General features: G+C 47.0%; 2 protein-coding genes across 6 annotated transcripts; both read right to left on the minus strand.

Moving 5' to 3' along the window:
* Positions 1-4,604: 4,604 nt before the first annotated feature.
* On the minus strand, positions 4,605-9,765 carry b3gnt9 (UDP-GlcNAc:betaGal beta-1,3-N-acetylglucosaminyltransferase 9). 4 transcript variants are annotated; one of them, XM_015940986.3, is made up of 8 exons: positions 9,617-9,747; positions 7,472-7,530; positions 7,211-7,336; positions 7,021-7,140; positions 6,267-6,566; positions 5,945-6,186; positions 5,205-5,460; positions 4,605-5,133 (listed from the first exon to the last, which is right to left on the minus strand). In XM_015940986.3, exons 3-8 carry the CDS (start codon positions 7,316-7,318, stop codon positions 4,795-4,797), a joined length of 1,365 nt encoding a protein of 454 aa, XP_015796472.3. In that variant the 5' UTR covers positions 7,319-7,336; positions 7,472-7,530; positions 9,617-9,747; the 3' UTR covers positions 4,605-4,794. The 4 variants fall into 4 exon arrangements, with proteins under 4 accessions (XP_015796472.3, XP_015796470.3, XP_015796473.3 ...); XM_015940984.3 differs by having other exon boundaries at positions 7,407-7,530; XM_015940987.3 differs by lacking the exon at positions 7,472-7,530 and having other exon boundaries at positions 9,617-9,765.
* Positions 9,766-11,120: 1,355 nt separating this feature from the next.
* Positions 11,121-24,418, minus strand: bbs2 (Bardet-Biedl syndrome 2). 2 transcript variants are annotated; one of them, XM_015940982.3, is made up of 18 exons: positions 24,289-24,418; positions 23,692-23,845; positions 17,763-17,990; positions 17,542-17,667; positions 17,370-17,432; positions 14,377-14,454; positions 14,185-14,289; positions 13,984-14,070; positions 13,778-13,913; positions 13,471-13,610; positions 12,991-13,117; positions 12,746-12,917; positions 12,544-12,673; positions 12,324-12,443; positions 11,932-12,069; positions 11,665-11,777; positions 11,440-11,588; positions 11,121-11,361 (listed from the first exon to the last, which is right to left on the minus strand). In XM_015940982.3, the coding sequence occupies exons 2-18, from the start codon at positions 23,803-23,805 to the stop codon at positions 11,255-11,257; spliced, it is 2,133 nt and encodes a 710-aa protein (XP_015796468.1). In that variant the 5' UTR covers positions 23,806-23,845; positions 24,289-24,418; the 3' UTR covers positions 11,121-11,254. The 2 variants fall into 2 exon arrangements, with proteins under 2 accessions (XP_015796468.1, XP_015796469.1); XM_015940983.3 differs by having other exon boundaries at positions 23,692-23,826; positions 24,289-24,408.
* Positions 24,419-25,245: the final 827 nt, after the last annotated feature.

Here is a 25,245-nt window from a genome sequence, read left to right on the forward strand (position 1 = left end):
GAAGAAATTGTTTTATATAGTCAGAAATTAAATAGACTAAACATCTCCGACCCTTACCGTGACCCTGGGATACTTTTTTAAAACGCCAGAAGCTGTCCGAGCGGACTTCTTACTGGACCTGGCCGGGGAACCCCTTGGGATTCCCCTGGAGGAGCTGGCTAAACCAAGCTTTAGGCGGCTGGGGAGAGGGAAGTCTGGGACTCTCGACACTACTGCCCGCTCCAACGCCAGAAGCTGTCGGAGCGGACTTCTTACCGGACCTGGCCAGGGAACCCCCTGGGATTTACCCGGAGGAGTTGGCTCAGGTGGCTGGGGAGAGGGAAGTCTGGGCCTCTCAACGCTACATGCCCCCGCAACCCGACTCCGGATACGCGGATGAAAATGGATGGACAAATAACAGATTTACACGTAAGTAGTTTAAATAGAGTGCTGTGCTGTTTGAATGTATAAACTGAACGCCAAGAGAAATCACTAGTTTGATTTTTTTCCATGAATAAAATAAAAATGTCAGGCAGGAGCGTCTCAGGATCTGTCTGAGATCTGTCTCGGTGAGACAGATAATAGCAATCCAAAGTGCTTTTTATGTGTGATCTGACAATTGATCAACCATTGCTTAAAAATTAAATACAGCTTAGCCGGTTATTTGCTGTGATCATAAAACACGTAAACGGCAGCACGCAGAAATCACGAGGCAACGTTTTACGTGACGTTTACTTGCTGCTATGAGTAATAAGACAGAAAAAGCCACGCCAAAATAAGTTCAGGAGGCCCACTAAGAATCGTAATAAAAGCATTTAAAATAAATACCATACACAGTTGAGGAAACGTGGGTTTAAGTACCTGATATGAAGCAGTCGCTGCATAAGTGAAAACCTTTACTCTCAGGATCCCACAGTTTCATTTAAGCCCAGTCACTAGTGCGTTTTATCACAATGATCCAACGTTTGCGGCGCTCCGGATCTTGGGGAATCCTGTAGATGGCTCATTCCTTATGTCGTCCGTGTCTGTTCTGCATCCTGGGGCACAACAGGAATCTACCATATTTCCCGTTTGATTGAGTTTTCTGACAATAACAAATAGTCCAGCTGCGGGCTTCTGCCTGCCAATATGGCGCCGTTTCGATTTGAACTGTTGCATGCCGGGAGAAGTGACGTCAACTCCCGGAGCTCTATAGACAATGAGCCTACAACCAGCATGGATACCGGATCTCAGCACTGAATTCAGTTCGGTCTCTTCTCCAGTATCCGTTCGAGAGGAGAACTATGGTGGAAAAACTTAATGTCAAAGAGCTTGAACCAGATCAGCCCGACGTAAAGATAAGCCAGCAGGAGAAGGAGAGAGGTAAACTGTACACACGAGGCTTCTCCTGAAATCGGTACACCAGGAAGGCTTGGCTAGCTGGATGCAATCACGCTAATGCGTTATTTTGCTTTCCGTGTTTGTTATTCAAAACGACTGGGACAGATAAGGCATGGATTGAGTCAGGAGTTACGGACATGAAACATTTTTCTGAGAAGGTGAATAAACATGAGTTTTCCCGGGCACACATGGACAACATGGTGAAGCTAGCTATGCTAGGCAGAGCTAACATTGCCATGCAGCTAGAGACGAGGGGCACAGGCTTGCAGTGAAGAAACACAATGAAGAAGTGGATCAGAACCGGCACATTTTGTCCAAGAGAGAGATGTCAACACAGTGTTTGAGCAGAAGGATGACCTCCTCAGATTTTTCCAGATGATCGGAGACTCGGATGACTTTGATCCAGTCACTGAGAGAGAGGCAGGAGGCTTTGTGAGAATGCTGGAGGAAGAAGATTTCGGCTTTCTGCTGGCATTGTGTCACAAGATCATGCCACATGTGGACATGCTGTTCAACCAGCTGCAGAAGAGGAACATTGACTCTGTCTACATCACAGGGGTCATCCAGAGCTTCACCAACAGCATGCAAAAGATCAGGTACATACTTGTTTATTTAATATTATTGTAATGAAATTCTCCAGTATGTTAGTTTCACAAACAGTAATGTGGATGTGGACCATTTATGGTCATGTTATTTTATGTGCCATTTAATGCAGTATTTTTCAACCTTGGTCCGCAAGGCAGCTTGCCAATAGTCAGACACAAGTGGATTAATCAGTTTGTCCAATAATGTAAGACAGGAAATAAAAGAGCTGTGCTTAATTCAGGAAATGGTGAAGTTGTGCACAAAGCTCAGAAAGCACAAGTTTGTTTAAAAAAAAATAGCACAGCCCCACCAAAAATATTTTTCACCAGCCGCCGCTGCGTAAAACTTACAGGAAAACCAAAGACACCAATTCGAAGCAGACAAAATAACTGGAGAAAATTATTAGTGTACTATAAAAGATGTGGTCGGTGGAAATTTTTGTTTCAAGATTTCATGCATCATGCATTTAGCAGAGCTCAGCGGCTCAGATGCCATTTCAGACCTCTGAAACGTCTCATCATCCTTCAAAAACTGCAGCCCCGATTGGAAAAAGTCAAAAAGCTTGAGCGGCAGAAGGCTTTGGTGGTTATCTGTGTGAATTTTTGTGTGCCTCCTTTGAATTGTCTAGAAGCTATGACGAGAAAATTGTAGCTGTCTGAAGCCGATCGAAGGAGAAAATCTCAGTTTCTTTAACATGGGTTTCAATGAGGGATAATCTGGGTGTCTCCTCTTTCCGAGGCTTGTAGCAAAAGAACGGTAACACTTACAGATAACATTAAACCCATTCTGAAAAGCTGACAAAAATTCCTACTTTTTGAGATATAAATTGTTTCGGTAGTCCAAACGGTCTGGGGGTAGTAAAGAGCTGTTCACAGAAGATGTGAAGTTCAAAAGTTATAGTGCGGAATTTTCAGTTTAGAGTGGCGGGAAACATTTTTTTAAAATTGAATATTCTCAAAGAAATGAAACGTACGACTACAATGTTTGGAGCACATTCATGAATTATAGCTCAAAACGAAGGTATATTCCTTAGCTGTAAGCCAGCGTGTGTTTCATTTCAGTCAGACCTACGGTTCACTCGGGACAATGCCAGAAATGGAGCAAGGGAGGGTCACCGCTCCTATCGTTCCCCATTATAACTTTCGTGAATTTTTTGGAAAATTTCAAGTCGTACCTCAACTTCTACCTGCGATTTAAGAAAAACCGTAAAAGATCAAAAAGCCTCTTTAATGTGTTAAATAGAAAAGCCTTGTGATGGTGGCACAGGAGTTAAGTGCTCGCCCTGTAATTGGAAGGTTGCAAGTTCGAGCCCCGCTCAGTCTGTCGCTGTCGTTGTGTCCTTGGGCAAGACACCCACCTTGCCTGCTGTTGGTGGTCGGAGGGACCAGTGGCTCCAGTGCTCGGCAGCCTCACCTCTGTCAGTGCTCCCCAGGGCAGCTGTGGCTACATTGTAGCTCATCTCCACCAGTGTGTGAATGTGTGTGTGAATGGGTGAATGACTGATTGTGTTGTAAAGCGCCTTGAGGGGTTCCAGGACTCTAGAAGGCGCTATATCAAATACAGGCCATTTACCATTTGTGAGTTTGTTAAACTTTGAATGAAGTCTCTAAGTTAAAGGGAACTTAATAGAGTTTTAGGTCAAAAAAGTGAAAGGAATTTGTTGAAAATCGACCAATCCCATTCATTTCAATGGGAAAATTTTTGCAGACAAAGCTTAATAACTCGAAAAATTTGAAAGATACCAATGCCTAAAGTAATGACCGGAAAGAGGTTAACGAGCTGAACGTTTTGGTATAAAATTGTTGAAATTGTTCAAAATTTGAAGGAGTTGAAAAGGTTCAAAAAGTGTACGAAAGCAGAATAAGAAGAAGAATAAATATAAACAGGAAAACAATAGTTTAGCATTCAAACAATAACAATACAGGTACAGGTAAAACAGGAAGTATGAGAACATGGTGCAAAGTTGGGTTGGAGACAACATGCTACCTATGAAAAACAGGCGTCCTGTCCACAAGTCCTAAATAAACAAAGACCGTAACACATACAGTTTACCAGTAAAGGGCTAAAACGTAGCTAAAAAGAAAATAAACTACAATTCAATTTTATTTCCATAGCGCCAAATAACGACAAAGAGTCATCTCAAGGCACTTCTCACAGTAAACACTCCCATACAGGCAGGGACTCAAACCAGAATCAGGCCATAGGAGTACGGACAGGGACTCGAACCAGAATCAGGCCATAGGAGTGCGGACGGGGACTCGAACCAGGGTCAGGCCATAGGAATACAGAGCTTTCTCCACTAGATCACCAAGACTAATGTACGGGTCCTACTAAGATGCAGGTGTTGCACAAGCATCTTGTACTAGCCGTGACAAGCGTGTTTTGGACGGCCTTCCGTGGTGGTGGTGGGTGTGCGCACTAGCAGATCCGCTCAGTAACAGCTGGCGTTTGAGCGGCGGAATGTCTCACAGAAGTCGTTAAGCAATTGGCTGGTGCCCCCTGGCCACTTGGTACCCTATCCACAGTGCGTGGTGTGCAGAGAGTCGGTGCTGCTCTCAAATGTTCAGCATCATGAAGGTTTACATCAAAACATTTAAAGTTTAAAGACTAAACAGCATCAATTACACCAGAAAACTCATCTGATTATGTTTCAAAGTAGGAGATTCAGAAGTCCAGATGATCATTAACGGTTTCCTAAGTTTACAGCCTGTCTGTGCTTCCTTACACTGGAATCTGGAAGGGATTTTCCTTTTGCCATCTCATTTCCCTCCAGATGATTCAACATCTTGGTTTGATAAATCCTTTCAGACTGACTCCAGCCCCTGAAACTCTCTGACCTCCAAACCATCTCTAATGAGAGAGGAACACGTTCCTCTCAGCGTAATCCATCTCTCCCGTCTCCTCCATCCTCCCCCTCCACCTGAAGACCCTGGTCGCTGGGCCGGTCTGGTTGTGGCAGCTCAGTTTGGAGTCGTGCAGAAGGTTCCACATCAGCCAGATCTGCGGGACGCTGAGGCTGTGCACCACCATGAGTTCTCTATAAAAGCAGGGGTCGAATGTCTGGAGGTGGGGTGCTGCAGATGGACGAGGAATTCCAAAGGTCCGAAAGCCTTGATGGCGCAAAGGTTTGACTCCAATCAGCTGGAGGCACATTCCCAGGAAGACATCGTCAATGGGGAACAGCTCTACCTGCAGGAATTCATGGAAATCAGTCAGAAAAGGTTACCTTAAACACGAAAACTGCGACTGTGGTGAGCCACCTGCTGACAGGCGGAGCTGAGTCTCCGGGCCAAGCGCCCCGACATGATGAACCCTCCTCCCCCAGCATAGTCCGGGTACAGGCCTCCTCCGTACACGCTCTCTGGAACGTAATACTTGGAGGTCCGGCGTCGAATGGGTTTAGCATGGACGATAATATCACCAACAAACAGGTCGTCCTTCGACTCCCGATCCCGAAGCATCTCCAAAATGTTCTCCACGTTTACGTACACATCAGCATCACCTTTGAAGATGAACCTGGATGGGAGAAGGTGGAATATAAGCTGGGAGAGATCAGGTGTGATCTGGCTGCTAGTGCTAATGAAGAGCTACAGGCCAAGAGGGACCTCTTCTCCTAACCCAACACACTCCTTGGAAATCCAACTCTGGGACCACTATCCTTCAGCCTGATTCTGCTGCATTCATAAATGTTGAACTCAACATCCGGACGTCAAGCCAAAGGTCTGCCCACCTTCCTGTTTGGGTGGGAATCCTGGCATCACACCAGAACTGTCTCCACTTACTCTGTGCAGGAACAACACCTCCACCCTACCCCTGACCTTAAAGACAGATCACCTGGAGCAGAGTGGTTCAGGAGGGACCGAACCTCTGTAGGAGCAGGAGAAGCTCCTCAAGGCTCTGGATCTTCTCAGACCTGGAGATCTGCTCACTCACCAAAACCCAGCTAGCATATGTCATGGTTAACTCTGATGGACAAACAAGGAGAAGGATCAACACTGACGTGACGTGAGGACAGCTGCTGTTGATCCATTCCAGGAAGTGGGTTTCTTTCAGAGTCAGGTTGAAGAAGGTGTCCTCAAAGTCCCAGAGCAGGATGTCCCGGAAGGTTTGACTCTCATATTCCAGGAGTCGATCCCAAAGAGGCAGGATGGTATGATTCCTGGGAATGCCCAGCAGGAACACGGTGCGGATGGATATTCCGGGTTGGAGATGTCCCTCCTTGCCCCACGTTCGGCGGACAACCTGCACAGAGGGAACAACGGGTTTCCGTCAGACGAGGAGGAAACCAGAGAGAACTTCAGACGTAGCTGTTGTTTTATTACCTGCCGCTTGTCAAAATCCAACGCCGTGGATTTGATGGCAATTAGCAGGTAAGGAGCAGCTGGGGAGTAGCTCCTTCCTCCTCCTGCTCCTCCCATGTGACATTTATGGGGCTGGTCTATGAGCAGCTTGAACCTCCTGTTGTCCTTGTCTCTCAGATAAGACTCAAAGTCAAACGGCGGTCTGGTTGGAAGTGGGAGGCCCGAGCGTCCTGTCGGCACCACCTTCCTGCTTCGGGACCTGGACCTGGACCTGGACTTCAGTTGGGGTTTACAGGGTGGCCACTTTGATTCTGATGGAAACTGGATAAGAAAGGAAGTCAAAGTAAAGGTCATCTTCAGACACGACAAATATGTAACCATCTGACCTAAAGCGGCTTTGGACTCTGAGCAGAACTTCTCAGAACTGATCTGATCCAGATCGGTTTGGATTGGGTCATCAGCTTCTGGTCCAGACTCTTTGATGATGAGGTTCTGTTGGCATCCTTAACCCACGACTCTGCTGTTCCTCCTCATGGAAAAGAGCCAGCTGAGGTGGTTCTGATCAGGCCGCCTCAGGTGGACTCTCCATGGAGGTTTTCTCTTCATTAAGAACTCTGATCTGGGAACAGCCCGGGATCCTCCAGGAGGACCTGGACCTTCTCTGAATGGTGGAATCCAACCCTCAGATTTTTACCTCACATGAGTTTTTGGGTGAAAAGGTGAAGTTTCAGCACACGTCCAGAACCAGATAGAACAAAATGACACGGGTTCTGACCTTCTGAGAGTTCTGGCCCACTTCAGTCACCCTGGTACCTAGCAGCATCCGACTGGAGCTGGTGGAGCTGTGGATGTCCAGCGTCCACGCTGGTCCGCCCCATCCAGATGAGAGAACAACCTGGAAGTCCGGCTGGATTAGTCGAGACGGGATGAGGAGTTGTTCTACGACCTGGGTGGGACTTTCCTACCTGACGGGTGTAGAGCAGAACACAGAACAGAACCAGAAGAACCAGCGTGCACATCACATCTCCCTTCACATGGAGGAGCCTCCTCATCAGGACCACCTTCCTCAGCATTCTGGCTTCAGCGAAGAGCTAAAAAAACGAAGATCAGATGGATTTTAGCATGAAGACACGCAGCCGTCTCTGCTTTCCTCTCACTAACCGGAGCTCCGCTCAGGAGAGACGTTCTACCAACTCTGGACTCTAGTCCTAATCTCTAAGCCTAACCCATCAGATGTCGTTCCATCTTCAGCTGCTTGTGTCCCAGAGAGTCAGCACATGTGGATCTGAAACAACACAGAATCGTTTAAACCTTCTCTTCACTTGGATAAAGAACCGTTCTGGGCATCCGAGATGAGACCAGGGAACTTCTGAAGGAGAAAAACCTGCCGTTTCCCTCAGATGGGTAATTCCCATCCTAGATTTGGAGCATGTGGTTCCCTTCAGCCGGCTTATGGATTTCACGCTTGCAGGTCATAACACTGGCTTCTTTCTGACGTATTCTTCCTTCGGATATTTCCCGTTTCCCAACTAGTTTTTCCGTTCGTCTGACGCGGCTCTCTGGTTTCTTCTCAGTCAGCTTCAAACTAGGGATGCAACGACACCACTTTTTTCCAAACCGATACGATACCGATACTTGGATCTGAATACTCGCCGATACCGATTACTGATACCTATACTTCTACCACACAAGAAAATGCAATGATTTGGAATACAGATTTTATTTTCTTCTCTGCTTTCAACAGGAAAAGACTGTGAGGAAGATAAAAAGTAAAATGTATGAATAAAAATCATCACAAAACTAAAATATTAGGTGAACAGAAATGACAAGTTACAGTGAAGCCATTTTCAAGCAGCTGCATTGGTATCGGTTCCTGGTATCGGTTAACTTTTACCGATGCCAGTATCGTATCGGTATCTGCACCGATACCGATACCAGTATCGGTCTCGGGGCATCCCTACTTCAAACCGCCGTCCGCTTAGACTCCAGTTAAATGATCCTCAAACATTTAAAGTGAGCTGAGCTTCAGTTAGGGAGCATCAACACATCCAGTCGGTTGAAAGTCAGACTAAATAATGACCTAAATATAAATAAAACGTATAAAGTGACTGAACACGGCAGCTTTTCACTCATTTCTAAAATCTGCATAAAAACATTTTATTATGGAAAGCTCAAAATGTCTCCCGCATAATTACCATAAATGTTAAATGGCCTTTATTTGTTATAGCACCTTCTAGAAGCCCCCAAGGCGCTCTACAACACAGTCATTCACTCAGTCACACCCTGGTGGTGATGAGCTACATTGTAGCCACAGCAGCCCGGAGGCGCGTTGAGAGGTGAGGCTGCTGTACACAGGTCCCACTGGTCCCTCCGACCGCCACCAGCTGGGTTAAGAGTCTTGCCCAAGGACACAAGGGCAGCATTCTCTGGTCAGAGCCGGGATAGAACCTGCAACCATCTGATCACAGGGCGAGCACTTAACTCCTGTGCCACCATCGCACCAATAATTCCTATAAATGTGAAATTTAATTAAATGTTTAAAGTGCTGTCTCATCCGTCCGGCTTAGGGTCTTTAGATCACATGACCTATAGCTGGAGTCCGAGTGTGTTGGGCTACCGGATGTGATCTGCTACATCAACACAGTAATAATCAGAGTTTTTGTATATATTTTTCTCTCTTCCATCATTTCCTTTAACTATTGCAAGACGTGTGCTTCTGCTAGAAAACCAAATTTCCCAGAGGAACATTTCCTGCTGAGGGATTTGTCTGAGTGGAAAGAAAGTCTGCTGAAGACACACAAGGCGTGGAAACCTTAATTTCTAGTTGTTTTTACGTCTATTAAAAATATTTGTACTAACTCGAGTGCTCCAGCTCTCCTGCTGGGCTTGTCCGAGTATCTGTGTGCGTCTCACGAGCGACTGGATATTTGTTGACGGTCCCTAAGCGAAGCTCCGCATCTAGCAGCGGGCAGGCGGAGTCCCGCTGGCCGCGTCTCTGTAGCTGAGCTCGGTGTGAGAAAGCGAGAAAGCACCGCTGACCGGAGGGATGAACGTGGAGCTCAAACCAAGTTCAACATTTAAGTCCACATAAAAGAAACCCGAATAATCTAGAATCAACCACGTGTAGCCTGCATGTTTCAGGGAAAAGCCCAGATGTTTTAAAACAAACTCCAGATGTTTTCTAATCTATATGATAATGAACTTCTATTTACTGAAACTCTAATTTCCCTCTGGGATTAATAAAGTATCTTTGATTGATTTATGAGTAGAACAACAGCTGATCGACTCAGAAACCATCAAACTTGACTAAAACGACCGTTTCCAGCCGTTCTACCGAATCGGGACCGCGTTTCTGACGGATCCAAACTCACCAGGAGAGACAAGCATCTGTAGAAGATTCTGCTCCACGTCTGTAAAACCAAACAAACCGCTTCAAATCTTCCAAACCAGAAAGCTACACAGAAGTTCTGGTTCCGATCCGAAGCTGATGCTGCTCTTGTGGTGCATTCAGGGGCGGTAGGAAACACGACAGAGTCGGAAGCTCCTGCTGGTCATGGAGGCGCTGAGATGTTTTAGCCTCTTCATCTTGGACACGTTTTTATTATTTAGTGACTCTTTGTTGTGATTCATCACTTTTTAAACGTTTTGTAGAAAATGTGTCAGCTTGTTATATTTAATAAAAATTAACAAAACGTTTCCATGAGAGCAGAATAAACGGAAACAGCTAAAATAATTTAATTCACACAAAAATGTCTCAGGAAGTTAAAAGATAAAATACAGCGATTAAAAAGCTTCATTAGATGGTGTGTGTGCGCTGTCTTCTGGATCCCAGCAAGTCGTGGCTGCGTGCATCCTACATTTATCACCAACCTCTCCTTATTCTGCTCTTTTCTTACATTTTTAATCCAAAGTTTTATTTTCTTTCTCATTTTAAACACCCAATATTTTTTTGAAATATTTTTTATATTCAAACATTTGTTTTTGTGAAGCGCCTCGTGATTTTGTCTTGAGAGGTGATGTACAAAAGATTGTTTTCTTTCTTTTAGGCATGCTTGCTTAGTATGAGGACTGCTGTAGACTCTGACACTAGTCAGTGACTCGATGCAACCTGCTGGGCTCCTTATATAGGAAACTTGTTACTGATTGGCTTAATGACCTGACCATGTTTACTGTGTGAAGGTCCTTGAGACGACTCTGGTCCTGATTTGGCGCTTTATAAATAAACTGAATTTAATTGAGAGGTTGTGTTTGCACACATGGTGACTAATTTTGTTTTAGTTAAAAATCTAAAACTGAGTCTATCAGCCTTTGAAATTAAACGTGTAAAAACTAATCTAAACTGGTAAACTAATGTAAACTATTCTAAAACAACAAATCATAACTAAATTTGTTGTTCTGGTGAAAGAAATGAAAGCCAATAATTCAGGCTGATCTAGGATCTCCAGAGCGGTGAGGCAGACTGCAGAGCTGATCTGAAGTTCCTGAAGGCATCGCCTCATTCTTTCTCTGAACCATGTGACTCAGAGTGAAGCTGAACTGATCCAGATGTCAACAGAAGAAGAGGAAGGAGACGCTGGAGACAGAGTGGACCAGTAGCTACAAACGGTCACAGTTTAATAACAAGAACGATAAAAACACACAGACCTCCAGGACTCTATCCGGCTGTTCTCTCCAAACAGCCAGGAAGCAGGCCGGGCACACCGGCGTTCCCTAAGGTTTCCACACTTTCTAAGACACGGGTGCAACGTGAACACTCCCCTCAGGCTCAGCTAAAAGCTACAGATGCTAGCAGACCAGTGAAGGTTCTGCTGTTACTTCACTCAGAACCCGACAGACGGATCAGGAATCATCTCAGGAGAACTGGTTTGGACTCCAGGGTCTTTCAGGACTTGGTGCTGAATGTTGCTGCGAAGCTGAGTTTAAGGCTGCAACAACCCCCCCCCCCCCTCCAGAGTACTCAGGTCGTCATGAGCAGGACTTGTTCTTCTGGTCCACGAGAGCCTACAGCTTCAGGAGGTCGCCGTGCCGGCTCTCATGATCCTAAAGAGTGCGTTGATGTTGTTGCTCTTGATGGCGTCTCGACACGCAGCGATCACCTGACTCTTGGGCTTCCCCACTGAGGAGAAACAGGAAGGAAAGAGCTGGTTATTCTGGAGGGCAGAAAGCGGTGATGATGTCACACGTGGTACCGTACCGCGGAGTCTGCCGGCCCGCTGGATGGCCTGGTTGACAGACTTGAGACGGGCCAGCAGGGCGTTGTGGTTGTTGGAGCGGATCTTGTACTCGTTGATCAGATCCCTGTTCAGGTCATACAGCTCCCTGTAGCGCTTCCTCATGGACGCCCTGCAGGAGAAGCAGAGGTGAGCGTTTCTGATCTGGAACAGAAGCACAAGTGGAACCCAACAGCACGGACACTCACATGTCCCCCATGAGGCGAGCGTCCTCCGCTTGCACCAACATGTTCCTGATGTAGTTGGAGTGGTCGGCCATCTCAGCCGTTAGCTTCTGATGGACGGAGTGGAACTCGTCCACCTGGAACACAAACATTCATCTCAGCTCTAACGAGAAACGCGGACAGGATCAGTAACCGGTATTAACCAGGCTGTGTCTGGAGAACCACCACACATCACTCCTGATCCACAGCAGGCAGGTTTCTACAGAAATGATGTCTGATGTGGATGAAAACCTCAGTGAGAGTCACTCGCAGCTCCTCAAAGTACGAAGGGAAGTCTGCTTCTGCTGCCAGGTCCTCTATAGACAGGAAGGAGGACAGGGACTGGATCAGGTCCCCCGCCAGGTCCAGGTCATCAGTCCTCAACGTGATCTAGTCAGACACATTAGAACATTAAAGCAGAACAAAAGGTTTGGTTATCCTCTGAAACCATCCCATAATGCTCACGAGGAACACGGGTAGAACCATAACAACGGTTCTGCATTTTGAGCCGCATCCGATTCGAACCGGCGGCTTTTCCAGATCTTAAAGTGGAACGGTCGTTGCCGGAGCGACGGCGCCGTGTTCCAGACCCGAACTCACCTGTCGGGTTCGAGCTGAAACCAGGACAGCACTGACGTGTTTACCTGTCCATTAGTGGCCATGGTAAAGGACAAGGCTCCGCCTCCTCTGAGAGAGTTAAAGGTGACGTTCGGACTCTCTACGCCCTCTGGGAGTAGGAAGTTCTGATTCAGCCACATGACCACCTACACACACACACACACACACACACACACGCACACACACACACACGGTGAGCTTAGCATAAAGCCCATCGAAACTCGTCTTCTCTCCGAGTGGACCTACCCTCTGAGGTCTGTCACTGATGTAGACGGAGACGCGTCCCGCGGGCTGAGCAGCAGATGACTCGTCAGTGATGTCATACATGGAGAAACGAGGCAGCTGGCGTGTGATTTCAAACACATGGAACTGGGAGCTGGGGGGCAGAATCCAACATGAGACACAAAGGTCTTCAGCTGACAGCTGAGGACACACGGACACGTCCCACCTGGGTTTGCCTCCAACAAACGCTTTGATGTGCAGGTCCACTGGGATGTCTTTAGGGGGGACGATGGGGACGCGGATGCAGCCAGACAAGTTGTGGACACTGGGATGGACCACGTGACTCTCACCCTCAAATATTCCCTCGGCAAAGATGAGGACCGCACGGATGATGGTTTCTGCAGGACATGAGATGGTCAGCAGCTGGAGGACACCATGGACAGTTTGGACTCAGGTGTCCACAGACAGTACCGTTGGGAGTAGAAATGCAGAGCTCCACGTGAGCCTTCTGGGCCTCCGTAGCAGGTCTCACTGACAGCGACGTCTGCAGCTGCGTGTTGGCTGGTATGACCCCCCCGCTGTGGGTCTGAGCTACACCCTGGAACAACACCACCCTCTCTGTTAGTGTAGCTGGGTCCTACAGGACGTCTGGAGGACACTTGTCCCACCAGACCAACGTCTGGAGCTTGGCCGTGAAGCAGCAGGTCAGATCTCCTGAGTTAGCCGTTAGCTAAACGCAGCCAGAACGCGTCCCCTGCAGCGATCAGCTGTGAGTAGGCGAGTCACGCTTTACTCAAACACCAGCTTTTAGCTCCGCCCGTCGTCCAGCAGCTCCGTCTTGTTTCAGTAAAGAGATGATTAATAAAGAGACCGACGCTTCCTGTGATCTTTACCTGTCGCAAATGTTTGTTCTGCAGGAAAACAAAAACATCTGTAGGAGGTTTTATTTACTTTAGCGTTTTCCTCGTAGTTCCGCAGCTCCAGCAACAGATTCTGCCGCCGCTGGCTCAGCTCACGGATCAGATCCTGCTCAGCGCTCGAGTCCATCAGGTGCCCCTTCAGGTCCTTACTGGCAGGCAGGTAGCCTCGAACTACCACACACACACACACACACACACACACCCCACACACACACACACACCCCACACACACACACACACACACACACACACACACACACACACACACACACACAGTCAGCTGTAACTGCATCTTACTCCCCCCCCCCTCCCCCCCCCCCAACACACACACATCTTACCCTCCCCCTCTATGGAGGCACAGATGAGTTGCTTCTCTCCATCCAGCCTGTAGTCTCCCTCCACCACGCCGGCGACAGAGGAGGAGAAGTTATCCTTGAAGATCACCTCGCCTGTTCGGTCGCTCCGAGCATCAATCTGAAGCAAAAGCGAGAAGTCGGCAGCTGCAGCGTGCAGGATCCGCACATTCCTGAATAATTCCACCGACCTTTCCGTTGGACCAGCCGGTGATGAGCTCCACGACCCCGTCGGCGTTCAGGTCAAAGGCGTGGATGCTCATGGCGTGGTTCTTGGACTGAAAGCAAGAGACCAGACAGCAAATATCTGAGCTGAGAACTGAAGACGAGAGCAAACAGAAGCAGATTCCAGGTGAGGGTCTGTAAAGATCAGACATGAAGGACTCTGGTACCTTGATCCTCCAGTAGCGAGCGGCGCGGTCGTAGACGCCCACGGTGCCGTTAGCCAGGGCGTAGCCAAACCTGCTACCGTGCATGTGACACAAGGATGTGACCGTCTGTAGAAAAGGAGGTTATTCTAGACCCGAGCAGCAGCACCAGAAACATCTGGTTCCTCCAAGAAGGATCAGTTCTGGCCCGTTTACCTCGTTCTCCGTCATCTCCGACACCAGCTCGTCCTCCTTAAAGACCCGGATGTCAAAGTCCTCAGATCCCACCAGGAGCTGTGGAAAACAGCCGGAGAGTTAGGACCACTTCTACAGATCTGCTGAACAGAACCCAGGAGCTGGAGAAAACCACAACCTTTAGGCCCCGCCCCCTCCATGTCAACCAATAGGATAAACCTCATATTTATTCCAGGTGTTGACTCACACGGCTCTCCCCTTTGTGATGCCTGTTTAGAAACGCCATGATTAGTGCAGGTGAGTGGGCGGGGCTTTTAGCCTCACATTTAAAATGCTCAGATTCAAATAACCTGAATCAGTGGTGTCCAAAAGCAGTCCTATAGCATGTTTTAGTTGTTTCCTGCTCCAACACACCTAGTTTAATGATTAAATCCAGGGCCCTCATTTATCAACCGTACTTACGAACGGATCTGTGCGTATTTCATGCGTACGAACGATTTTACGCTTTGTGTGGTGTTTACCAATTTGTACCTGTGTGTGGACATGATCCTAAATATAGGAGCAGCGCTGACCACGCGTAGGTGCAGCTCTGACCGCGCGTAGGAGCAGCTGTGACCGCGCGTAGGAGCAGCTGTGACCGCGCGTAGGAGCAGCTCTGACCGCGCGTAGGAGCAGCTGTGACCGCGCGTAGGAGCAGCTGTGACCGCGCGTAGGAGCAGCTGTGACCGCGCGTAGGAGCAGCTGTGACCGCGCGTAAGAGCAGCTGTGACCGCGCGTAAGAGCAGCTGTGACCGCGCGTAGGAGCAGCGCTGACCGCGCGTAAGAGCAGCTGTGACCGCGCGTAGGAGCAGCGCTGACCGCGCGTAGGAGCAGCTGTGACCGCGCGTAGGAGCAGCGCTGACCGTGCGTAGGAGCAGTAGGAGCAGCTGTGACCGCGCGTAGGAGCAGCTGTGACCGCGCGTAGGAGCAGCTGTGACCGCGCGTAGGAGCAGCGCTGACCGCGCGTAGGAGCAGCGCTGACCGTGCGTAGGAGCAGCGCTGACCGCACGTAGGAGCAGCTGTGACCGCGCGTAGGAGCAGCTCTGACCACGCGTAGGAGCAGCTGTGACCACGCGTAGGAGCAGCTGTGACCGCGTGTAGGAGCAGCGCTGACCGCGCGTAGGAGCAGCGCTGACCGCACGTAGGAGCAGCGCTGACCGCGCGTAGGAGCAGCGCTGACCGTGCGTAGGAGCAGCGCTGACCGCACGTAGGAGCAGCTGTGACCACGCGTAGGAGCAGCTGTGACCGCGCGTAGGAGCAGCTCTGACCACGCGTAGGAGCAGCTGTGACCACGCGTAGGAGCAGCTGTGACCGCGCGTAGGAGCAGCGCTGACCGCACGTAGGAGCAGCTGTGACCGCGCGTAGGAGCAGCTGTGACCACGCGTAGGAGCAGCTGTGACCACGCGTAGGAGCAGCTGTGACCGCGCGTAGGAGCAGCTGTGACCGCGCGTAGGAGCAGCGCTGACCGCACGTAGGAGCAGCGCTGACCGCGCGTAGGAGCAGCACTGACCGCGCGTAGGAGCAGCTGTGACCACGCGTAGGAGCAGCATCTAGTGGTAGAATGGGGCCTCGGGCTCCCTGACAGGGTTGCGGAAGGCGCTTTATAAATAAAGTTTTGATTGATTGATTGAACGGGGGAACAGCAGCACTGAAGGTCTTGGTCGTCCACGCATGTTCCTCCTCCACAAATTATATTTACCCATGAAACACTTTTTTGCATAATTGCAGCTAAAACCAATAAAAGACATGTGACTGACGAGAGTCTGACATGATATCATGACTGTTCTGCGTTGGAGGATTTAAAGAGCAAGTCACCCCTTACAAGAAGCGTACTCCACTCCCACTTCATGTTTGAAAAATGCAACAAATGCTGTTGCCTAGCAGACCGAGAGGGTGGAGCCACTAACAAATACACACACTCACGACATTGTGACATCATAATGTACCAGTTTACATCATAGCATACCTCTTAGCCAATAGCGGTGGCAGATTTAAATTCAAATGCAGTGAAGAGTTTTTACCTGACAACGGCACAACACTGACAGTTTCAGGCAGAAAATTTAAATTATAACTAAAATGCACTAAAGTGAAAAACTATTGACGACACGTGTCTGCAGCACGATTAGACACGCATTTATATAGTTTATCAGAAGAAAATTGTTGATTTGGGGGTGACTTGCTCTTTAACCGAGCGTGATCTCTGGAGGGAACGTGTCCTCCGTGCGTGCACGAGGTAATCCTTCTGCTACGCTGGGATCTGGGACTCCTCTGCAGCCTGATCACACACGCCGCGTTGCCAAGGTAACCAGACTGAATGACAACATTTCCAGATAAAACTAACTCCCAACAGAAGGACTCCTTACACCCCGTTACTCTGCGATTCATCAGATTCAGTCGTTTGTTTACTCCTGACGGGAACCTCTCCTCCGTCCCGACTGCGTTTACAACCTCTGAAACTTGTTTGGCTCTTTTGCACTTCGACAGCCGGTGTTTCGATCTCGCTGTCAATAAAGTTTTTCTTATTTTTCCACCCAAAACAGGAAATCCCCTCACGGGCTGAGGACGTAGCGTGGCCAAATCTGGCTATCTGAGGGCATTTCTGTATGTAAACGACCGAACGGACACGAGCACCTGGGTGGCACATGTGGGATTTATGGGCTACGGGGGAACGTGCGTACGAGAAGCCACGCGTCATTCATAAATCAGGATTTTGACTGTTCGTACGAACGTTCTAAATTTCATTCGTCGGAAGGAACGCAGGACGGCTAGATAAACGAGGGCCCGGGTGTGCAGCAGCTGGACACGAGTCCTCCTGGACCGGGTCTTAAATAATTCACCGTTCACGTTTCGACAGGTGGAGCGTTCTTTTCCTCCACCTGTAACTTGTAATCCGATCTGATCGTGCTTGAACTTTTCTGAACACCGCGTTAACGCTCCACCTCTGTGCTAAGGTCTAACAACACACACACACATACCTCGTTTTTTCCATCACCAGTGAAGTCACAGAGCACCAGAGACCTGACGTTGTCTCCAGTTACCTGGGGAACAGGTGGGTTATGGTTACAAGCTAAATAAATTGTGATAAGTAAGCAGAAATGTTAGCAGGCCGTGTACAAATACAACGCATTAAAATCCGTCTTGGCTTACCGTCCAAAAGTGGTCGTTTCCCTCATAGTTGAAGCCTTGGAGGGCGCAGTTTCCTCCGATGATGGCGAGAGGAGAAGGGATGTCTCCCAGTTTCCCCAAAACGATGGCGTTAGCTCCATCTGTCACCTAAAGCACAAACAACCACGACAGTTCAGACACAATCTGCTGCTCTACAGTCTGGATAAAATCAAAACGCTAATTTAGGAGCTCCAGACCGCCACCTCTCTGTAAAATATGTCTGCGTTGTCATGGACATCGTAGGCCAGCAGGTTGGTCTGAGATCCCACCAACAGCGAGTCCCCGGCGCTGTTGGGCCCCAACGTTCCTGCAGTGAGACACGTCACTGCCTGGTTGATGTTGAGCAGGGAGATATCGGAGTCCTGGGAGCTCTGACACAGTCGGTGGGAGGCAGGTCTCTGGGTGCGAGCGTGGGGGTTGTGGATGAAAACCTGTTCAGGAAGAAAAAGCTTCAAATCTGAAGAGGAATGACTCCAAAGACGCTTTTCCCACTGATCTGAGTTCTGATCTTGTACCGAGGTCTTTCCAGGGGAATGTTTTTGCTATTTAGTCTAAGTGGAAAACTTGGAAACACGTGGATTGGATAAGATCGATGCATCTCTCAGCTCTATTCTTGTTCTTTTACCTCAAGAAGGTCTCTTTCACTTCCAGTTCTTCTGTTTTTAAACCGGACATTTATTCTGTTTTCCACTCAGCGCTGCTCCAGTGTGGCCAAAATGCAGAGGTGGAAAGTAACGAATTGCTTTACTGTAACTGAGTAGCTTTTTTGTGTATTAATACTTTTTAAGTCGTTTTGAAAATCTGTACTTTTACTTGAGTATGTTTTTTTTAAATAATTGTAATTCGCTACATTTTAAATCACTACTGAGTAAAAATAAATTGTAGCTTAATGAATAAAAAATATTGCATGAGCGCCGCGTCTAAACCGTGTGTGTGTGTGCGTGTGTGTATGTGTATGTGTGTGTGTGTGTGGGGCGGTGCAAACAGCCATTTTTACCGCAGTTTTGCTCAAAAACATCAGTTCAGTCCCTGTGATCCACTCGCTGTTTACCTCCTCTCTCCCTCCTCTCCTGTGGGTTGGGACCCGCACCTTCGCGCACCGGTGTGGCGTCATCAGAATTCCACTCGGTTCGGTAACAGACTCGCTTCCGTGTTTGAAACGTGTTTCCCTACCACTCCGCTTGGCAGCGGCAAAATAACGTTTAGCGCTCATAACAAGCGGATTCTCAGCGCTTTGCTCATAAAACAGAAGACCTGCAGGCCTCTGTGAGTTAAAACATCCTGATACTGTTCAGGTGTGAACACTGTGCTCCATCCCTGTGTTGAACTCTTGATGCCACAGATGTGATGATTTAGCTTGTTTCTTTATTTTACTCCAGAATAAGAGATTAAATTATTACAAAAGCAGTTCAGTGTAGTTAAATTACTCATTCACATGATTGTAACATGCTGCTGTGTGTGTGTGTGTGTGTGCGTGCGCATGCACACAAGCGTGTTGTGAACCTGCGTTGTGATTTTGCACTACTTAGATGTAGCCATCCTTACGCTGACAAAAATGTAACTAAGTAACTTTTACTTTGAGTACATTTTATTTACGATACATTTTACTTTTACTTAAGTAAAATTTTAGGCAAGTACTTTTACTTGTATTTGAGTAAAAAATTATCAAAGTATTGGTACTTGTACTTAAGTAGGAAATTTTAGTACTCTTTCCACCTCTACCAAAATGATAATCACAAATATTTCGACCGAAAATGAGATCTTGATTATTTAAGACAATTATTAAATTAACGTAATTTTATTTATTTGTTTATAAAGTGGCACAGGGCACAATCAGGACAATAAGAAAAACAATCACAACAACAACAACAACAACTGGCTCCTAGTAGAAAAAGGCCAAAAGCAGTGGCTCATAGAGCATGAGCCAAAGGGTTTAGGCTAAGGTTTCACTCAACTACCCATTACTGACAGCAAGAATTATACAGCACATCTATTATATGACATAAATAAAAACCTATAAACATCTACATTTTAGTGACTTTAACAAAATGTTGCATACTAATTATTTAGTCCTGTCCAGCGGTGCTGTAGGGGGGTGTACCAGCAACGCGTCGCTCCAAGCTGAGTTTACGTTAAGTACACACACATCTACGCTTCTGAGATGATTACAATCACTGTCACATGACTAAACAAACACACATCACCCCTCACCCTCTGAAACTGATAGACAAATGGACACAAGATGGAAAAAATATCAGTTGTAAATATCGGCCCGGTTCTTTTCTCGGACCGATACCGATATGTTACAAAATTACTAACATTGGCCGATATTTATTATCAGCGAGAGAAACTTATTTCTAAACACTTTATTTACAATTCCCATCAGTTAAAAGGTGGAATATGGAACATTTTAAATAAAAAACTATATTTTGAAAAAATAATACGTCCGCGAGGCGTTTAGAGGTGAGCAGAATGATTATGCAGTTTTTCCTTAAAAAGCTATATTTAAAAAAATTATCTCATTTTAATTCTGTCGGGCATGATTATGTTTACATCTATCTGCCACTAGAGGGCACCGTTGCGCTAGAAAGTCCGCGAGGCTGGGACCGCGTAAGTCCAGCAGCTGCTTCTGAACCCAGATGTTCTAACAGTGAATTCTGTTGTAAAATAAACGTATTAGTAGAAACGAGTCCTTATCCTGCAGGATTTGTCACTGGACACGGTGCTGGCCCGTCACTTAACCTTCTAGAAGTCCCAAAGACCAGATATAAAAGTCGAGGTGATCGCTCCGTCCACTGTTGCACCCCGACTCTGGAATGATCTTCCTTTATCCTTACGCAACATTAACAGTCTGGACACTTTAAAAAACAGGTATAAAGCCGCTTTTACCTAAACCTTTTATCGTCTTATTTTTAACTCAAATTTTTAATCTTTCATCTGTTTATGAAAAATTATAATTTTATGACTTTATCTTTTGACGTTAATCTAATTCTGTTTTGAGAGCATTTTATGATGTTAATCTGTTCATGATGTTAAGACTTTGTTTTATTTTGTTTTGATCTATGTGAAGCACTTTGTGATTCTATGTCTGTGATAGGTGCTTTATGTGGCAAGGTGGAGAGGCGGGGGCCCTGGCGGGATTCGATCCCCAGACGGGTCACGCGCGCTAACCAGTCAGCCAAATAGACATCCCCTTGGCCAAGTAGCCAGGGCGCATGATCAATCGGGACACTGTGACAGGACGCTCACACTGCCACATTTATAAATAAAATTGACCCACTTAACGTGTCAGTAGTAGGGCCTGCACGACTTTATTTTTTTTAAAGTCGACAGTCAAGTAATGAAAGTCGAGTCGACTTCGACTAGTCGTTGATGACGTCATACGCCGGAAGCCGGGGGGGGGGGGGGGGGGGTCGGTAGGTTCGCTGGAGTTTTTGACAATTAAAATTGCGCCCACATTTTCTAAGTTAAACACATTTCTTTTAACAACGGTTTCTGCATCCTACTTCAGCCCTCTCCCGCTGCGCAGCAGCCACAAACTCACTGATGCGCCTGCAGCCTCTCAGAGTTCCTGCTGCTCTAAACATTAAAATAATTATTTCATTTTCTGTTCCTCACTTCTGATTACCTTCAGTGGTGTCTGTTTGTTGCAACCACCAGGTACAAAAACTAACTTGTTTTTATTTGGCTATTTTTCTGTCCTGCCTGTTTATTATCTTCCTGCATCTCCTCTCAATCCTAAAGAGAAACTGCTACCTGGGTTCATATATATTCACCTCATGAGTTACCTTTGAACTGCAGTTCTAAAAGATCTACCGACCGCAAAAACAGCGGAGTGCCGCTGCTCGCCGGCCGACTACAACGGGACCATTTTTGCTGCGGAGTTCATGCCGGAGCGGAGATAGTGGAATCTTGGGGGTGCGTCACCGGAGGACAACAGGTGATGCGCCTCGCTCCGCAGCAGCGAAACGCATCAGGCACAAATAACAGACAGAAAACATGAAAGGAAATGAGCCGACATGAACGATTGGGTGTTTAATTTGTTTTTGAGGTGGTGACACCTGATTTGGCGGTGCTCAGGACGCAATGTCTGGAGCGCACGTCAACGATCAGAGCTTTGCATGCGCAAACTGGTTAAGATTAGGATGGGGGTGAGGGGAAGGTTAAATTGCAAGAGGGAAAAGGTCACAGTTTGGTTAAATGTCCTGTTTACCACCGGTGTCAGTACCGACGCTATGGCACAGCGCGTCACCTCCGCCTCGATCCAGACCGCAGGGGCTCATCGCCTGCTGTCAGCGCTTTGTTTGTCCATTTTGGCCATGTGAAAGCGCTCTATAAATAAAGTTGATTTGATTTGATTTTCTGTGGACTGCATCTTGTCAGTCATTATCACGTGACAGCGACTAGTCGATGACAGGCATAAAAAGTCACTACAGAGCCGCGAAGTCGACTAGTCGACTAGTTCCTACAACCCCTAGTCAGTAGTGAACCAACAGCCGACGGCTGGAAAACGATTAAAGCTGTTGCAGCTACCACCTCTAAACACTAGATGTCGCCAGAGTATCCGTGTTCAATATTCAACCTTTAATGTAAAATTGTCCCAGGCACAGCACTAGAGGTGCGCTGCAGCCCCCCCACCCCCCACCCCGGTCTCTCAGCGCAGAAGCAAGCTGTGTGTGTGTGTGTGTGTTTAGTGCGCCGCTTATATATATTTTGCCGTTTTTAGCGGTTCAGGAGCCTGCGGATCCATTGTGTGTCACTCACTCTGGCTAATCTAAAGGGGAGCCAGCTCTGAGAGCCGCTTTTGCGACCGACACATTTCCTTTCCTAATGTCCGGAGGACCTGCAGGAAATGCCGACGACAGTTATCCACCAAGTCGTTAAGGGTTATCAGAGACGTTTCTGTCGTTCGCTAGGTACTCCGAGGATTTAAAAAGTCAAGTAGGCGGCCCGAACACCTGTTACAAAAGTTGGCAAGACTGTGGGAGGAGCGCTTCATTTGCAACTCGGAGCAGCGCAAGAAGGAAGTGCAAATAATCAGCTTGTTTTGTGTGACCAAAGCCTATTGGTTGTGCAGCACCAGGCTAAAGGTCAAAGGTGATCTTCTCAGTCCCTACACCTCCAGCAGGTCCCTGAGGTCCAGCAACCAAAGCCTACTGGTTGTGCAGCACCAGGCTAAAGGTCAAAGGTGACAGATCATCTGCTGCTGTGCCCCCCAGACTCTGGACCTCTCTCCCTCTGAGCCTGAGATCAGTGGACTCAGTGGTCTCCTTTAAACTCACCTGTTCAGGCTCTGGTGGGACCTTCATCACCTCCCTCTCCTTGTTCTGCTCTTAATCCGCCTTTCCCGGATCCACTGATTTCCCTCTTTCCTGTTCATTTTCTCTCTCTTTCCTTACATATTTTTTCTTTTCTCTTTTTAACAATTTTGGAATGTTTTTATACTTGAATTTTTGTTTTTGTGAGGCACATCATGATTTTTATCTTGAGAGGCGCTACATAAAAGATCGTCTTCTTCTTTTTATAATCATTCAAAACTCGGATCATAATTGGGATTAAAATTTGATTAATTGAGCAGCTCTACTTCCACATGTTCAGACTCAGATAACAAGTAAACAGGGTGTGCTTTGGTCAAGCGGCAAGAAAAATAACAGATAAACGGGTTTACATAAATTGTACATGCATATATGTTGTTATGCTTGTATTTTGAATCATTGTGAGTAGGAATGCTCTCCACAACCATGCAGCTGTGTATAGATGCACCAAAAGACTTGGCCAATTTCCAGCCCGACTGGCTAAATCAAGCCAGTCTGCAGCTCACAGATCAGATCTTTTTCTCATGATTAAGAAGTCAAGTAATTTTTTTTAAATCTGCTAAATATATTCAATCAATTAATCAGAATTGGCCCAAATCTGTGTCAGATTTTTGAGATCAGAAATCGGTATCGGCCTGAACCCATGAATTGGTGCATCTCTAGGTTTAATTTATGTTGTAACGCAGCACTGCAGATTTCTGTCTAATCTAACCTTCTAAAACCATCCCAGAATTAATTGACAGTAAGTGGATTTTATTCTATTTGTTTTATAAAAAAAAAAAAAAAAAAGAAAAACCAATCAGAGGCTCGGTCTGACCTTCCCAGCCTGAGTGGCTGCAGTCAGACATGGATGGACTCCATCAAACTTCCCGACAGCCACCATGCGAGGGTTAATCTTGTGGTTCAGCTTCAGCGTGAATACAGGAACCATGGTGCTGCTTCCTCTTCAGCCCTAGAAAATAAAGTACTAACTACAGATAAAACGTAGAGATTAACTCGTATGATGCTGACACCAAGCACACACTTTAAACTGGTTTCCCCGTTTGTAACAAGGTGACAAAGCGTGGTTTTACTCCTCTAATGTAATTACAGGCTTTATTTCAGCCAACCAGGGGGAGACTTCTGTTGCCTAGCAACAGAGTAGCACGCTAAAGCTGTCTGACTAATCTCCTTGTGCTTTCTTACACAAGAATGCACTTTTTTTCTATCACAAACCTGCGACTACACTAGTTACCACGTCGTGACAGCACCGAGTTTCATATCAGGCTTCTAACAGCTACAAACATGGTTTATGCGAACCGCGGAGCTAGAAGCTAACGCAGCTGACGTCACCACCGGTGCGTTTAAGCTAAAATTCGGACCGGCGGTAACACCCAAACACATCAAGTTTGTTCCAAACCCCACCGAGCCGTACCCGGAACGTTCCTGCGCCTCCCCAGCGGTGAACTCCGGCCTTTTAGGTCAAATTATTCACTCCGCTAATGAGTTTAGCGACATGGTGACGTAGGACAGACGCCGGGAACAACTTCCTGTCTCGTCCTTTCATAATAAGACTCAGAATATTTTGAAAGAATAAATAAATAATAAATAAATAAATATTTTTGAAGTGACCCAACATACTAGTTGTTTGTCCAAATAAAGAAAAATAAAGGATTTTCATCAAATTTCATAATCAAAATATCATGAGCATTTTTTGTTATATTTCTGAATGAAGTAAATTTAATCAAATTACATTGTTTCAAGATAGATAGAATAAAACTATAAAGCATGATGTGCTGTTTGTGTGATGAGTTTACTGTGCAGTGGTAATTAATACATTTACCTTTAATGTCTCGAGTTTAGCAGAGGCCAGAGCTGGTCTGGTGCTGCCACTAGAGGGCGCTGTATACCGCGTTATGGATGTTCTCCCACGACAGGGACCAGGATGCTTTCTCCATCTGCGCCGGCCGCCAAGACTCAATATTTTCCAGAATGCGAGGTACCCCCCCCCCCCCCCCAACACACACACACAGACAGTATCGTTTTTGTTAAAAGTTCACTGTTTTTTATTTTTATTTGGAGGACCAGAAACAGGAAGGGTAGGCAGCAAGAAACTAATTTCATCTGCAGTGTGTGTGTGTGTGTGTGTGTGTGTGTGTGTGTGTGTGTGTGCGTGTGCCTCATACATACACACAGTATTATTTATGTTACTAAAACACATGAAAGCGTGTTAAAATCTTAAAATAAACACTGCATGTTTAAACCAGAAAACTTCTAATTTAACCAGAGGTCCAGCAGAGGGCTCTGCACTGCAGGCAGGTTGCTGTGTGTGTGTGTGTGTGTGTGTGCGCGCGCATGTGTGTGTGTGTGCGCGCGCGCATGTGTGTGCGCG

The sequence above is a fragment of the Nothobranchius furzeri genome, chromosome 4, assembly GCF_043380555.1.
Source record: "Nothobranchius furzeri strain GRZ-AD chromosome 4, NfurGRZ-RIMD1, whole genome shotgun sequence".
Classification (NCBI taxonomy): domain Eukaryota; kingdom Metazoa; phylum Chordata; class Actinopteri; order Cyprinodontiformes; family Nothobranchiidae; genus Nothobranchius; species Nothobranchius furzeri.

What these genes read in the sequence shown, in the direction of transcription:
- b3gnt9 (XM_015940987.3), bottom strand. Translation starts at nt 7,318, where the DNA reads ATGCTGAGGAAGGTGGTCCTGATGAGGAGGCTCCTCCATGTGAAGGGA. An exon ending in TGGGCCAGAACTCTCAGAAG is followed by an intron (nt 6,567 to 7,020) that starts GTCAGAACCCGT and finishes TTTCTTATCCAG; the next exon opens with TTTCCATCAGAATCAAAGTG. An exon ending in TGGATTTTGACAAGCGGCAG is followed by an intron (nt 6,187 to 6,266) that starts GTAATAAAACAA and finishes CCCTCTGTGCAG; the next exon opens with GTTGTCCGCCGAACGTGGGG.
- bbs2 (XM_015940982.3), bottom strand. Translation starts at nt 23,805, where the DNA reads ATGGTTCCTGTATTCACGCTGAAGCTGAACCACAAGATTAACCCTCGC. An exon ending in TTTGTTGGAGGCAAACCCAG is followed by an intron (nt 12,674 to 12,745) that starts GTGGGACGTGTC and finishes TCTGCCCCCCAG; the next exon opens with CTCCCAGTTCCATGTGTTTG. An exon ending in TGCGAGTGACTCTCACTGAG is followed by an intron (nt 11,778 to 11,931) that starts GTTTTCATCCAC and finishes TTTGTGTTCCAG; the next exon opens with GTGGACGAGTTCCACTCCGT.